At 52.5% G+C, this 15,435-nt stretch overlaps 2 protein-coding genes across 2 annotated transcripts in view; one reads left to right on the top strand and one right to left on the bottom strand.

Annotated features, from left to right (window-relative positions):
* FANCI (Fanconi anemia, complementation group I) overlaps nt 1-7,812 on the top strand; it is a 102,936-nt gene extending 95,124 nt beyond the window's left edge. Inside the window, exons 32-37 of the mRNA XM_006885227.1 lie at nt 1,916-1,969; nt 2,065-2,124; nt 5,851-5,925; nt 6,239-6,334; nt 6,567-6,680; nt 7,741-7,812. Of these exons, the coding sequence (XP_006885289.1) occupies nt 1,916-1,969; nt 2,065-2,124; nt 5,851-5,925; nt 6,239-6,334; nt 6,567-6,680; nt 7,741-7,812 (471 nt within the window). The remainder of the gene's footprint in view (nt 1-1,915; nt 1,970-2,064; nt 2,125-5,850; nt 5,926-6,238; nt 6,335-6,566; nt 6,681-7,740) is intronic.
* A 213-nt stretch (nt 7,813-8,025) lies between these two features.
* The window catches only part of POLG (polymerase (DNA directed), gamma), a 19,730-nt gene continuing 12,320 nt past the window's right edge, over nt 8,026-15,435 (bottom strand). Inside the window, exons 10-22 of the mRNA XM_006885172.1 lie at nt 14,845-14,965; nt 14,605-14,691; nt 14,221-14,328; nt 13,728-13,888; nt 13,051-13,104; nt 12,817-12,934; nt 12,238-12,373; nt 11,882-12,128; nt 10,397-10,519; nt 10,042-10,210; nt 9,742-9,950; nt 8,698-8,858; nt 8,026-8,102 (exon numbers count right to left, since the gene is read on the bottom strand). Coding sequence (XP_006885234.1) covers nt 8,026-8,102; nt 8,698-8,858; nt 9,742-9,950; nt 10,042-10,210; nt 10,397-10,519; nt 11,882-12,128; nt 12,238-12,373; nt 12,817-12,934; nt 13,051-13,104; nt 13,728-13,888; nt 14,221-14,328; nt 14,605-14,691; nt 14,845-14,965 — 1,771 coding nt within the window. The remainder of the gene's footprint in view (nt 8,103-8,697; nt 8,859-9,741; nt 9,951-10,041; nt 10,211-10,396; nt 10,520-11,881; nt 12,129-12,237; nt 12,374-12,816; nt 12,935-13,050; nt 13,105-13,727; nt 13,889-14,220; nt 14,329-14,604; nt 14,692-14,844; nt 14,966-15,435) is intronic.

The following is a 15,435-nucleotide window of genomic DNA, read 5'->3' as shown; positions in this document are numbered from 1 at the left end:
TGTTGAGTCGGAACTGACCTGTAGCTGACCCTTCAGCAGGTTTTCAGTCAGTAAATGCACATGAGGAGACTTCCCGTCCTTCTCCTGTGGAGCAGCTGGTGGATTCGAGCAACATGCCTCTGGGATTGCAGCACAGCTTCTTACCACTAAACTACCAGAGCTCCCTCTTCAGCATGCTGCTGTTGTGCATAGCAGCATCTGATTAATTAAGAGTGAAAACATCTTTCACATTCTAAGGCTTTTCTGCACGATAGCTGTAGAATAAATTCCAATTCCTTATTACACAAACAAAAATAGATCCATTCTAAACAGTGTTGGCACTGAAAAGATTTTTATTCCTTTTCATTCCAAAAACAAAACTAGCTGCCATCCGTTCTGACTCCTGGCAGCAGTGCAGCCTGATGCATGGGTATAGAGTTGGGCACCAAAGTCTGGTCAGTGACTCAGTTTCCAGATGTAAATCACCAGGTCTTTGGTACAGGGTGTGTCAAAGGGGACTTAAACTCCAGCCTTTCATTTATAGCTTAGCACATTGGCTGTTTGTATCACTCAGGTGTTGTTAGATCAGTACTAAGGTAGAAAGGAAGTAATAATAATCACAACAGCCGTGCGATATCACTTCGCCCCAGCAACAATAGCAAAGTTCAACAGGGCAGCAAACAGCAAATGCTGGCAAAGTTGTGGAGAAATTAAAACACTTACTCAAGGCTGGTGGGAATGTAAAATGGTACAGCCACTATGGAAGGTGGTCTGGTGCTTTTTAAAAAAAGTTGGATTTACAAATACCATTCATCTTGTAATGGCGAATCGTGAGGCAGGAAGTCGGCGCCATCTTGTAATGGCGAATCGTCCGTGACTCTCCACACACTCCTGCTTACATTACAGAATTTTATAAAAGGAAAAAAAGAAATACCATTCACTGGGAGTATACTGTAAAGAACCCAGAGCCACGATTCAAACAGATATACAACATGGGGGAGCCTGGAGGACATTATGCTGAGTGAAGTATCTCAGTCACGGAAGGACAAACACTACGTAACACCGCTGTTATAAAATAGGACAGACATGACGGTGCTGGGGAGAGAATGGTGGAAGAGTGGATAGATGAACACTGCATTAGAGCAGATGAGGAGAACTGTCAGAAAGGAATATAGACATTATATGTGCATCAGCAATCTGGAACAAAGGGTACGTTGTGAGGTGAGGCCAGGAGATGGGGAGAGGGGGAAGAAAATGTGCAACAATGAAAAGAATCTTTTTTTAAGTAACAGGAAAGCCTGCTCTTCCCTTTACTGAGCCTCCCTTGGACTTGTAAGCCTTTGATCCTCTGAGACACTCAGAAGGATAGGAACCAGGTGTCAGGGCTCCGATTCTTGCAGTAAACTTGTTAGTGAAACACTGGGAAGGGATAGACAACCCAAGCAGGACATAGCGTACCCCGCAGTGTATCCAGACAGAACTGAACTGGCTGGTGCTGACATGTGGCGCGACGTGCCTGCCGAGCGTCTGTGGTGAGAATACGGAGCACCTCTTCTCCTTACTGACATTTTCAAAAGGAAAAACAGCAAACTGTAGACTAGATGTGGGAACTGTCAGCCTGAGGATCTTTTAAAGCGTTGAGCTGAGCAAGTCAAAAACAAACCTTTCCTGGCCTGCTGTCTGAAACTGTGTCATCCTAACTTTGTAAACAAACCCTTCCTGGCTGTCGTCTGAGAGCTGTCGTCCGACTTTGTGAACAAACCCTTCCTGGCTGTCATCTGAGAGCTGTCGTGTGACTTTGTGAATTATAGTAGCTTGTTTCTTGTCCCCCTGCATCAGCAGTGTTTTAGGTGCCACACACTCGCTGAAGGGCTGTGGCTTCGTGAGACTTTCATGTAGGCTGCTCTGCTAAATCTGAGATATTTTTTGTCTCTAGTATCTCCAGGTGTGTTGCAGCTCCAGAGGAATTCCAAAAAATATGGAAAAGCTGGTAAGTGGAGCATGTTGTGAGTTGAAAGTGTGTTGAGAAAAAGGCAGGGGGTTGGTTTGGTCTTGCTCTTACACTGGCTTCCTTCTTTGCTGCAGGTGAAGCTTTCTGGTTCCCATCTGACGCCCCTGTGCTATTCTTTCATTTCTTACATACAGGTGAGTGATCCAAAGTCAATACCAAAATAGATCCTCAAGTGGGAAAGGCCTCCGTGTGCTCCCAGGGGACTGCTTGGTCATCTGAGCTGAGCAGCTGTCAGGTTCACCCTGGTAGCCAACTTGACCTTAGCCAGAGGTGTCCAAGAGAGACCAAGCCAGGGCCTAAAAAAGCCTTGCAGCAAGGAAGGAAACCTTTGCATACAAAGGAAAACCTTCCATGTGGAGAGAGAAAGCACTTGATGTGCTTGCCTTTAGAGTAGGAAAAGAATGGCATTCTTGGGCTCAGAACTTGGATTTGTTTCTGCATATGCATGCACCCGGGCATCCCTTGTGATTGAGTGGAGTGGCACTAAGCAGCAAAGGCTGGGGTCAGACGGCAAGTGCTGAGTGGAGAGCAGCAGTGCTTTCAGTGATTCAGAACCCTGTGCTTCTAAATGAATTTGTTAATACAGTGATGGGCTCCTCCAGGGTTTAAGTCACATTTTCTCAAAGTGCAGGCATTTTGGCCCAGGTAATTTGGGGTTCCTGTGCTATATGGGAGCCGGGCAATGAATAAGGATGACAGAAGAATTGATGCCTTTGAGCTGTGGTGTTGGAGTAAAGCACTGAACATCCCATGGACACCAAGAGAACGAAGATATGTCTTGTAGAGGGTGCAGCCATCGTGCTCTTTGGAGGCAAGAATGATGAGGCTTCACCTCACATACTTCAAGACATGTTGCTAGGAGGGGCTGCTCCTCGGAGAGGGACATGATGCTGGGAAGAGGGGAGAGTCGACAAAGGAGAGGAGGACCCTGGACTAGGTGGATTGACATGGTGACTGCAGTGGGCTCTAATGTGTCAGGAGGTATGAGGTGGCACACAGTAGGTCAGGGTTCAGATCTTTTGTTCATAGGGTCACTTTGAGTCACACAACTCGACAGTACCTAACAATGACAACAGCTTGGGGTTTTGTGGGGTTTGGGTCTGAAGGGACTTGTGCTGCTAACTGAAGGTGGCACCTCTCTAACAGTTTGAATCCACCAGCTGCTCCACATGAGAAAGATGGGATATCTCCTCCCGTGCCATCACTGTCTTGGAAAACCTGCAGGAGGCCAGCTTTGAGTGGTTCCATCTCAGCGGCAAGGAGAGGGAATTTCGTTTTGGGGTTTATCCAGCGCATTGTGGGACATTTAGAATCACACATGACCCCTGCCCACCAGCAGTGGCAGCCCTCTAGATGGGATAACCAAAAATGTCTCCAGGCTTTGTCCAGTGTCCCTCGAGCAGAAGCACCCAAAGTTGAGGCTACTGGGTAAGACACACACATGGTAGGAAAGATTCTGTCTTCCAAGGCCATTTAATTACTGATAGAATTCATCTTTGAAGACTCAGAATTCATTGACCCACTGTCAATCTTGGCCAAGATTCTAGAGCCTGTTATTAAAGCGGTTGGTGAGGTGTGGTGTCTTCTGCTGCTAATGTCCTCAGGCTGTGCATCAGGTCCATCCCGCCGTGCGAAGGCATCGCCCAGGGGCCTGCTGTAGTGTGCTGACAGAGGAGATTCTTTCCGGACTCGTTTTGTGATCTGGGTTAGGAATGCACCATCCATTTTCTGTGTCTGACCAGACACACCTGCTCCCATCGAGCTGTGACTCCTGGTCACCTCCTTACCTCTTATCCAATTCAATACACCCAGCCTTTCTCAACTTTGCACACTCAAGAATTTCCACCCGGGTATTATTCTTTCATACAAACCTATTGTCTATAAAGATGGATCCCTTTATTCCTAAATTTGAATTTTGAGTTCTGTTATTTCCAAGTCATCTTTTTCCCCCATAAGACTGATAAATGTAGGGGGCTTCAGACCTTTTGTTCATAGGGTTGCTATGAGTAGTGCTCAACTCGAAAGCAATCAACAAGATAGGCATTTTGTATATCACAGTTGACAGTCTGGAACAGGACTTACATTATGGGTTCAATGTCATTGAGTGCCTTCTAGTCGGAATCCACCCATAGCAGACCCGCCAGCAGGTTGTCTGAGGCAGTGACTCACAGGAGACACCTGGTTGCCCTGCCCTGGTCAGCTTGTCTCCCCTGGAAGGAATAAAGTAGTATCGTTCTGGCCAAACATCCATCTGTGGAGGGAATTCAGAGGGAGGTGAAAGTCTGAGGAGCCTAAGGGCAGGGGAAGGATGCAGCTGTTAGTGTGATCCATTTCCCCCCACCGCCCCCTTTTGGGAGTGAAGGAACGTGGCTGAGAATGCCAGGCACTGACAGTAGATGGCGGGGAAGGAGTCCAGGGCACTCCAAGGCCACAATGGGACTGGGGGACTCCACAGCCCCTCCCCAGAATGAGGCCATACCGTTAACTTCATACTGTCCTCCAGGGGTGAGTGTGGCCACCCCAGTCTCCAACCTGAAGAGATTCCTGGCCAGCGCACCGTAAATGTTAAGTGCTTGGAACCCAACCACAGCTCACACTATTTCAAGTCTTAATACTTCTAACTCATTGCCTATAAGAAGCGACTCTTAACTGATTGTCTGTCGCGTTTCCGAGGCTGTAAATCACTTGGGATGAAACTGTCCATCTTTCTCCTGAGGAGCCTCAAACCCCAGAGGCACGGCCTTTGGTTAGCTGTGCAGCTGCCTGTGGACGCCCTTAATGCCTGTAAGGCCATGTTTATAGACTGAGAGGGCCTACCTAAAAGGAGTTCCTTGTCTTAAAAGTGCAAAGCTCCTGTTAGCTAGCATATTAAATATGCTTAGAAATCCAACCTGTTCTAGAACTTTTCTAGAAAATAGCATTATTTGGCATAGTGCTGTTCTATAGAATACAGCAGGGTGAACGCTGCCCTGAGCTCATGTTTACTGCCCTCTCCATCCTAAAGCCACTTTGTTAATTCCTCTCCCTGTGAGCCACTCTCTCTCAGGGACCATGGGCCTGATGCTCTGAATTTAAGAGTCTGGGAACACATAGCTTTAGGAAGAAGAGGTGAGACTTGAACCTGGGTCATGTTTCTGAGGAGCCATTTTGGCAAAGCAGTTAAGGACCTGGCTGCTAACATGAACGTTGGTAGTTCAGACCTATCCAGCAGCTCCTGAGACAAGGCCTGGCAGTGCTCTCCATAAAGATGCTGCCGTGGCCGGAGGTCACTTGCTGCCTCAGAGCAGCTTCGTGTGCTCCCAGCTTGGAGTTCTCCGTCTGCTGATTCAGATCTTGGCTCCCTTCTTGGTTCCCTTTATTCTTTCTTTCCTGGAGCTGTTTATTCTGATGATCTCAAGTGGAAAGTGTTCATGTCCCTTTTCATCTCTCCCTGAACCCACTAACCGCTCTGCACTTGAGGGCAGCGTGTGTGCCTCCAGCCCCAGCAGCCGCAGAGCAGCTTCCCGCTCACTGAGCTCTTGGGCCAACCTGCTGATTGCAAAGTGCTTCTTCCCACTACCACCGTGACGAGGAGCCAGCCCCCTTGTAGCCTCTCCTGTGTTCTCCATTATTTCCTTAACCCAGATTAACTTGGTTGATCCTACCCATGAGCCCCAAGCACTAGCCTACACACCATAAAAAAGAGCTCTTAACTAAGAAGTACCTGTGGCTGATAAAGCATCACACAGTCCTGTCAGCACCACTGCCAAAAATCCTGTGGTTCACACTTGGCCCCACACTCGAGTAACTCCCTTTCGGGAAATCCTTACTACTGTTAGCTCTGTAGGAAAATCTTTCAGAATTAATTTTTCTTTCTTTAGAACAAGAAGAGTACGAGCCTGAAATCTGCAGGAGAGAAGAAAAAGGAGAAAACTGGTGCTGTTGCTACAGCCATGGTGAGCAGCTGCCAGTGATGGTGAAATACAGCCCTGGGGAGCCTGGCATACGTGCTATGAGCAAGGAGCCAGTCACAGAAGGTTGATGCAGGTTCACTGGATAGTTGTACTCATGTGAATGTTACAAATAAGCGACTCGAGGGGACTGTGGATTAGTGATGGACACCCATGGCCTGTGGGTGTCAGTAAATGGGGCTGCTTATTGGAGCAATGCTAATGTTGTGACCATACAGTGTGTGAAATGTCTCAACTCTGTTACCAAACATGCATATTGTACTTTTATAAAATGTAGGCCTTTTCTTTTGCCCTATAGGCCAGAGTCCTTCGGGAAACCAAGCCAATCCCTAACCTTATCTTTGCCATTGAACAATATGAAAAATTCCTCATCCACCTTTCTAAGAAGTCCAAGGTAAACACTCTTTGCTACATAACCCATTAAGAGAGCCTGAGAAACAGAACCTTTTTCTAATCCTTTGTGACTTGATGGCGTCATTCCAGACGTCCTACAGGGAAAGGGGTGACGTGGGTGTGCTCACGTCAGCTGGGAACTGGATGGCCTGTGGGGTCCGTGCTCTGTGGGCTGAGCGTCGAGGCGGGTGGTGGCCCTGCGGGAGGAAAGCGTTCTGTTACGCTCTTCACAGGTGAACCTGATGCAGCACATGAAGCTCAGCACCTCGCGGGACTTCAAGATCAAAGGGAGCATCCTGAACATGGTTCTCCAAGAGAAGGAAGAGGAGGGGGACGAGAACGAAGAGGTCAGTACCTGCTTCTGCCTCGAGAGCAGGGCCCCCAGGCGGCCTGCTGGCTCACGGACAGCTGCAGAGTAGGAGTGCAGGAGCGGGAACCAGCAGGGAGAGGTTACAGCATGTGAGGCAAGGACAGAACTAAGGGACTCTCAGGAAAGGGCTGTCCGCTTTGGGCTCCCAGTCCCACCAAACAGCCCAGGCTGATAGGCTTTTCCCTCAATGAGATGGATCAGCATAACTTTAATGGTGGGCTCGAGAGTATGTCAGAGATGGTGGATGGCACAGGATACGGCAGGGTTCAGAGCCCTTGTTTGTGGGGCTTTGAGTTGGTGTTGACTCAGCAGCACCTAACAAAAGCCTATGCTTTGCTGGTAGACATTTCCAGGTAGGGAGCAGTGGCAAACAGGGTTTACTGCAGGTCATCTTCCTGTGACTTCTGAACCACTGGAATACAAGCAACCACAGCATCTGACTCAGAAAGCCACCTTCCTCCTCTTCAGAGTAGGGCCTCTCCGCTGAGGCTTCCTTCGGTCTATGCCAGGTGGAGTTAACTCAGCACTGTCCCCTCTGGTTCCTCCCTTCCAGTTCTCCCCCCTCAGGGTCAGGCACCGTTCCTGGGCCCCTCTGAACGGAGCCCAGGGCTTCCTTTTCCTCTAGCACATACGGTGTTCCCTTCAGATTTACCTAGACAGGAGCAGCAAATGTGTGGCCCATGCTTGTTTCAAAATTAGTTTACATAAAACCCTCAATGTGTGACTCTTCAAAGCATTGGGACCTGCATTCTTTGAGTTACTACACTCTAAGCCATTGCTCCTGGCCTCGTCCACTGTCTGGCTGCCTTGGGCGCACACTGAGGCCGTGGAGCATTCTAACACCTGAGGCTTTCGCTTGGCCTCCATCCATGCTCGTGGCCCCTGAATCTCAGGTGTGAAAGGACCAGAAGAGCAGAGTGAGTGCTGCTCACTGGGCGGACTGGAAACAGGGAAGCACGGGCTTTGGTGAGAAGAGGGTTTATTCCACTGCCTCAGCAGGTATCTCAGGTTAGTGCATCATTTCCCTCCCTTTCCAGGGTATTGCATCAGAGCACGGGGAACAGAATGAAGAACCAGCCAAGAAAAGAAGGAAGAAAGGAAATGCCTGAGTTAACGTGAACTGTGGGGCTTCTGCGCCACAAGCACAGCGTGCCCTGTTCTCAGCCTGCACCATCAGTCACTCGTTCCTGGCAGGTCCCCTTCTGAAAACGGCTGGCTTGAGGCACACCCTTTTGCTGAAAGCACAGCAGAAAGCCTGAGTTTGGGAGCCTGCGTCACCCTGATGAAGCTCCACAGGAGCAAATACAGAGCCTCCGGCACAGCTAAGGTCCAGGCTGACTTCGTTTTTCCAAGGAACCTTTGGTGAGTTCAATTATCTGGTAAATGTCCAGCGCTTCACCTGGAAGAGAGTGCAAATCGGTCAGGGTGCCGCCTCAAGAGCGCTTCATGGGAAGGTGGAAGGGCAGGGACTGTCAGAAACAATAATATTACATTTTCTCTTGTATAAAAAAAATAAATCTTATGTCTGTCATACAAGTTCCTTTTCATCTAAGATTGCACTTTGATTTTAGTTTCTTTTCAAATAAATCTGCTATGGTTAATTAAAGGACAGGTGGTGGTGACTGTACACCAGTGAGTCAGAACCGGGTTTTCAGAGACTGTAAATCACCTGGGAAGGATTGCCCATCATTCTGCAGAGCCGCTGGTGGATTCAAACTGGGCGCCTTTGGGTTGGCAGCACCACAACTTACCACCAGAGTGCCCTTGGTACTCATGGGAAATTTGAAACTGTTTTCTTTTACAATGAATACTGTTCCAGAAAGAAACATTCCTTTGTGAGTTACACATCAAGTTCATTCTGGGCTTAGGGCACCTTACAAACTGAAACAACCTAGAATACAGCATACAGCAGGAATGATTTATCAGGGGGGCAGGGCCTGGCTCCTGGCTCCCTTCCATCCTGCACACAGTGAGAACAGACGTCTCACACTCACCCTGGGGAATCCCGTATCTCCTCTCCATCCCCGTCGGGTTGGAAGGGGTCTTACAATCCATGGTCACTTCCTTCCTGAGGCACTGGTCAATGTCGACAGCATTGAAAAAGGCGACGGACTGGGGCAGGTCGTTGAGACCCAGCTTGTAGGCAAACATGCACCTGAAAGAGACCCAGGCCCTGCACAGGTGTGTCCCTGCTGCGAGCGGTGGACCAACACCCCACCCCCAGAGATGAGGAGCCCTCAGCCTCATGTGCCAAGCTAGCCGACAACCCACATTTCTGCCCTCGGTTAAGTGCAACTGACAGACTGAGGATCCGAAATGCAAATACAGACTCAAAATGCTCGTTCCCTCCAATAGTGCTCAATTTATTGATATAATTCCTTTTGATTATTGGGCCATGGTCCGAGGGTGGCATGAGGACTTTGTTGGCTTAAGCAAGACCCCAAGAGATGACTAGAAAGGCCCTGAAGAGTACGTACTGAAGACAAGACCTTATCACCCATTCAGTAAGGACAGACCATGGCTCTCCCAGACTGGTTCTGAGTGGCAGCTCAGCATGGAGCTATAACATCACTAGGTCCAAACTCAACAACTAGAAGTTTTATTATAAGAAAGTACATACAACTCCATATGTAAAAAAATATTGTCACACTTGTGTTCTCTCAGTGTTTTGTTGGAATAACACTTTTCAACTAAAGACATGAAGAAAGTATCTTAGTTTCCAGTGACTTGAGAAAACCTTGTTTTCTAAGAAAGCCATTTTCTTTCAGAACACAGTTTGACATCTGTTTTCTGGAACAGAGCTCATGGGGTCTAATCTGACTACATCATTTTCAAGCTCAAGAAATCTTTTTTAAAATGTCGGGAGCAGGTCTTTTTTTTGGGACTTTTGGGATCACTACATTTTTAAATTAAGACAGAAAAGATGAAACATTCCATTCTGTGGATTTTATAACACTGCTAACAACTGTGCAGGTGGGCCCATGGGGTCAGTCCAACCAGGGGTCAGTGTGTGGCCCCCGAAGCCCAAGGCCCCGTACCTGGTCAGGAGGTTGGTGACCTGCAGGGCCAGGGCTGCGCGGTAGCGGTCCTCCTCCCGCACCAGGTACCGGACCTCGTCGTGGATGCTGATGCAGAAGCGCCCGTCAATGGCAAACTCCTCAAACAGCCACTTCATGGCCACAAGCATGAGGTGCAGGTAGTCCACCGCCGAGCTCTGCACCACCCAGTTCACACGGCTGGTCATGAACTGCGGAGGCCACACCAGTTAGCTTCTCAGGGGCTGGTCCATCCACACACACCAGTCTTGGGGGCCCCACCCTCCCCAGGCCCTACCGCACCTCCCCACGGACAGCTGAGGGCTCCAGAGCCCGGCTGATGCGGCAGCCCAGCACTGGGGTGCACGGCGTGTCAGACATGGCGATGCTCTCCAGCTTGTTGAACATCTCGGACTCTGTGCCCCCCATCCACGCTCGTTCTGCAACCACGTTCCACTTCTTCCCACGTGACCTGGACAGATAACCTCTCATCTCAGCAAAAACTAAGTATCCCAGCACTTCTGAGCCAGTCCAAGCCCCCACCACCCCCTCCACCCTAACACACAGGAGGGTCTCACCCAGGGCTCCCTCCACCCTAACACACAGGAGGCTCTCACCCTCCTCTCCCCACCACCCTTAACACACAGGAGGGTCTCACTTCCTCGAAGCTGCTCTCTGGATCTTACGCAGATCCTGCAGGGAAACCCAGCCCTCCTCAGTCCTATCCACGGACAGGTCCAACTCCCTCAGCAGCCACTCGCCCTCATCCGACAGCCGATACCTAGGGGGATCATGGTGTCAGCACCTCACTCCTGTGGGAGAGCCAAACCCTGGCTGAACGTGTTCTCCCACCTCACCCCACTTCTGAAGCCACCGCCAGGTTCCTGCCTGTTCCCCACAGGCTCAGGGGAGGAACAAAGGCACAGAGGCTGTAGTAACAAGCTAGGCTGTAGTGACAAGCTGAGGTCACAAAAGACAGGGCAAAGCCCAGACAAGAACTCAGGCCTCTGATCCCTCCACCCCAGGCTACACGCTGGCACTAGAACAGACTCCAGCACAGGAGCCATTCTATCCAGAGGCCTCACACACACTCAACTTCCCAGCAGGCACCTGGTTCAAAAGGCCACCATCCCTCCAGAGTCTCCCCGGGAAGAATGGGCTGCTCCTTAAAGGGAACCAGGGACACGGAGGCGCAGGGGGTGGGGTGTGTACAGCTTCCCTCCAGCCTGAGGCCCATCATCCAGCTTGTGTCCTAGTTCTCAGACCCAAGACTGACCAGCCCCTACTACACATCCAAACTCTGGGGGCCTTCAGGGTCTTCACAACCTCCTCTTCCATCCCTGGCCTGTGACTCACCACACCCGGCCACGTCATTCCACATCAGAGCACTTCCTATCCACATGGGACTACGCTGGCTCACCACTGTCGTTCGTGAGTTCCACGATGAGAATCAAGTGTGGACTCACACAGAGGTACCTGCTCCCTCGTGATCACACCAGCCCCTCGGGTGCACTGAGGCTGCTCCACAGGCCGCCCGACTGAGGCCTTTCCCTGTCACATGGGGCCAAGCTCCAGACAGAGCTACTAACTGGAAGCCCAGCGTCTACATCAAAATCCGATTAAATGTTGTAGCTTCATATGACACATTCCCACCACCTCCTCCCGCCTGACACCGGGCCACTCACTCTCTTTACCTGCATACATTTGAGTCTGCAGTCCCTGAATTACTATTTATGCCAGGGTTCTGAACTGGTCCAAACTGGTCCAGTCAGGGCCAACACAGAAAAACTGGAAGACTCCAGTTTGTAAAACGTGGATGTACTGGTGTGACAACCAGCAGACAGAAGAGATCCCAGGTAAAAGCCCTGGAATGGGAGGCTTGGAGCAGGTAGAGTGAGCGCCTCCCATTTGCCATGAACCAAGAAGCAGCCGTTCAAAACCCAGGTTTTCACCCCTGGACCAGAGCTACTGATGATACACCAAAAACACTGCTTTGGTCTCATGTTTAGGGCTGACTGAGCAACAAATGACACATAGCCAGAGATAAACCATCCTGGCGCTAGGTCCTACATGTTTGGGGGACAGTGCAGCGGGAGCGCAGACCTGCAGCCTGGAGGTCAGGGTGAGCGGGGCGGGTCCTCACCTGCGGAGGCCCTTGGTGACAGCATACATCTGCTGGGCTTTCTCGGCAGCCTCCTGCTGCGTGAGCCGGTGGTTGAACTGCATTAGGAGGCGCTCAGCAAAGGGCTGCCCGGCCCCATAGATGCGGCCATAGTTAAAGACCTTGGCGTGCTCGCGGCTGATGCCCACCGTGGAGGCCGTCTTACTGTGCAGGTCAGTGCCCCTGCTCTTCCGGCCCTGCAGGGTCATCCACCCAAAGGCTGTGCAGCCTGGGCAGACAGGCTCGGGTGAGAAGGGACTCACAGGCCTCCTGTCCACCCACCTGGACCCCAAGGATCAGGCTGCCTGGCCCCCTTGCCCTCCCAGGGCCTGGCTCACCGTGCATGCCGGCAAAGTGGGCGTCTCCAAGCACAGACGCGATCCACAGCTCCTGTGAGTCCACATCGGCGCCCACAAGGACATAGCCGGGCGGGGCCTGCACCATGGCCTTCAACTCACTGCCTACCCTGTCAGGCTGTGGGGAAAAGATGAGACCTTGTCACAGCCTGAGTGAGGAGACGCCTTCGCTGAGCCTGGAGCAAGAGCTGACAGAGAGAACAGGGCCTCTCCCCAGGGATGGCCGCCCAGTACTGCTCCCAAGTCCTGTAGGCCCAGGGTGACCACACAGCAGCCCCACACATAAGAGTGAGCCCTCCTCCCCACCTGGCCCTTTAGCAGGACCCCCGGGCTCTTTTCTCCTCTCTTCTCCAGAGAGCTGTGCTGTGATGCCCCTCAGTGAACAGTGAGGGGTTGAATGCCTGGAGCAACTGCCGAGGACGTAGCAAACTTGATCTGCACTCGGACCTGACTGCCCAGTCCTCGGGTTCCTTCGCGCTCTCCTCACTTGGTCCCCAAAGGCCCCAGAATCCACCTTCTAGAGACAGGAGGAAGAGCAGGGCCAGCATGGCAGGCACGTACCCGGGCATTACTGGCGGTGAGCCACGTGGGCTCCACAGCTCGGCGGGTGATGGTGCCGGCAGTCACCACCTGGGGCAGGATGGCCCCATAGAGGCCCTCCTCATCAAAGGAGGGGTGCCTGTGGACGTGGGGAGATGCATTTCATCAGCACTGGTCACAGCCCCTCCCTGGCCCACCCTACTCAGTGTGCCTCTCCCCTCCCCAGCACCCTGCCCAGTCACTCAGTCCCCATACCTGGTCACAGCACGCGGCAGAGCTGACCTGGGCAGCCACACCACCATCTGAGAACTGGAAGGAGACAGACTGAGGTTCAGCGCAGCTGTGGGGAGCAGACTCCACGCCAGTCCACCGAGGCCCTCGCCTGCCCAGCGGCAGGCTATGGTGCCCGTCCTCCCAACCTCAGCCCACTTCCCATTGGCATAACTCAGCATGGCCCTGGCTCAGCCCAGGCCTGGCGCCCTAGAACACAGCAACTATGAGCACCAGGCAGCTAGGCACAGCCCAAGCCTCCTAGGCAGCTTCTGCCCCTGGTGTCCACGGGGTCCAGTCACTGCACTGCTCTCCCCCACGCCCAGTGCGGGCTCTGTGGCCTGTCAGAGCACTCTCCTGGCCATAAAGTGCACAGGCAGCCACCCCAGAGCTGCCTTGTGTGCCATTCTTGTGCTCAGAACACACGTCCAACCCCAAAAGGACTACAGGCCACGCTCTAGCTGAGTGTGGGGAGGCCCACCAAGGTCCTACAAGCAGCTCAAGTGGGAGAGAAACTTGCTCAAAGTCAAGTAGCACCAGGCCCAGCAGTCAGGCTGCCCCTCTGCTGCGGGCCGCAGGACAGGAGGTGAAGGGAGCAAGTCCCAGAACTGCAGGCCTGTCTAGCGGCCAGCCTGTCTGCCCTCCAGCGGTGGCCAGCGCACCTGATGCGCTTATGGGCGTTCCTCCAGAAGGAAATCATTTTGTTGATCTCTAAGGCGCGGGATCCGCTGGCACCTCCTGGGCCAGCCTGCAGCGTGCCGTCCTCCATCTTGGGCAGGAAGTCCTTAGCGAAAGGGCTGCCCACGTTGCAGCTGTTCCCGTCCTGGAGAGGACAGAAGCAATGAGGGCAGGCAGGACCGCTGGCTGGACCCACATCCTGTGTACCGGGGTGCCCCCCACCACGTGCTCAGATTCTTGAGGCGTCTGAGGCAGATCCAGGCCCGTGCCGTCACACACAGACGAGGCAGGTACATAAGCCAGCGACACAACCCACCTGACCCCACTATAGTCCACCAGCATGCAAGAGCCTAGACACACGGAATGTGGTCCCACCCCCAAGCCCACCAGCCAGTTTACACAGGGGAGGAGCAGCTTCCTCGCCAGTCACTCCAGAGCCTGTCTGCCAGGGGCTGTGTGCACAGTGGGGACACCCACCTTGTGAGGCAGCTTGAAAAACCAGCAGCCAGGGACATCCACATCATTGTAGGGCCCGTTGCCATGGTGAAAGGTGGGCTGGCTGGCATTGGGATCACCAGGGGCAGTCTGTGGGGACCACATACCTGGATCAGGGCCCGGACGAGTACTGACATTGGGTGAGGACCACGGAGCAGGGGTGGGACAGGGCCTGACACTGTGACCAGGAGAATGAGGAGATACAAGGATGGCCAGGAGACCTCAAGCTCCTCCCCGACCTCCAACACGTAAAGGGGCAGGGTAGCATCCCCAAGCTCATGACCAGAAGGGACAGCTCTCTAGACAGGAGTAGAGGGGGCCCTGCTGCCCAGCACCCAGACAGCACTGAGCAGGTGTCATGCTCACCGGAACCAGAAGGTGACCTGGCACTGCAGCTCTAAAGTTCTCCACCGTGGCCTCAGCCTCCAGGTCAAAGCAGCCCAGCTCTTCTACCTGGGAAGTCAACAACCAGGGAAGTGATTCAGGGGCCACCAGGCCCCTCCCTGCACGACCCTCAAAGAGCCTGGTCCAGCTCTGAGCAAGCAGCAACTTCTGTACCCAGCATCCCGCCCCTCACCCCAGAGGCCACCCCTGCCCTGTCCTCACCGTCTGCCACATGGTACTGTTGTCAGTGAGCAAGAACTCCTCAGCCAGGCCTCCCTCCTGGGGCTCCAGATGCTGCCTGCCCTGTTCCAGGCAGTGCTTCCTATACAGCCCCTCAATGGCTCTGGGCAGAAAACAAAGCAGCAGCCTCTGAGTACCAGGCACCCACCCTGGACCAAGGGGAGCTCAGGTGGCTTAGTGGTAAGGAACTGTGCTGCCAACCCAAAGGTATGTGGGTCAAATCCACCAGCTGCTCCGGAGAAGAATGGGCAATCTCCTCCCGTATGATATGTCGTTGTTGTTATATGCCGTCGAGTCGTTTGCGACTCATAACGACTCTATGTACAACAGCCCTAAACCCTGCTCTATATCCTGTGCCAATCGCACTGCCTCTGACACACCCATCCCGATTACCCGAGTCACTGAATCAATCCACCTCAAAGACAGTCTTCCCCTCCTGCGCTGTCCCTCTACTCTACCCAGCATGATGTCCCTCTCTAAAGATCTGTCTCTCCTTACACCATGTCCAAAGTATGTCAGACGAAGCCCCAGAATCCTTGCCTCCAAGGAGCAGCCTGGTTTAACCCTCTCTAC

This window comes from Elephantulus edwardii, unplaced genomic scaffold (assembly GCF_000299155.1).
Source record: "Elephantulus edwardii isolate Elephantulus edwardi_28Jun2011 unplaced genomic scaffold, EleEdw1.0 scaffold00041, whole genome shotgun sequence".
Classification (NCBI taxonomy): domain Eukaryota; kingdom Metazoa; phylum Chordata; class Mammalia; order Macroscelidea; family Macroscelididae; genus Elephantulus; species Elephantulus edwardii.
This window is presented reverse-complemented; position numbering and strand designations above follow the sequence as displayed.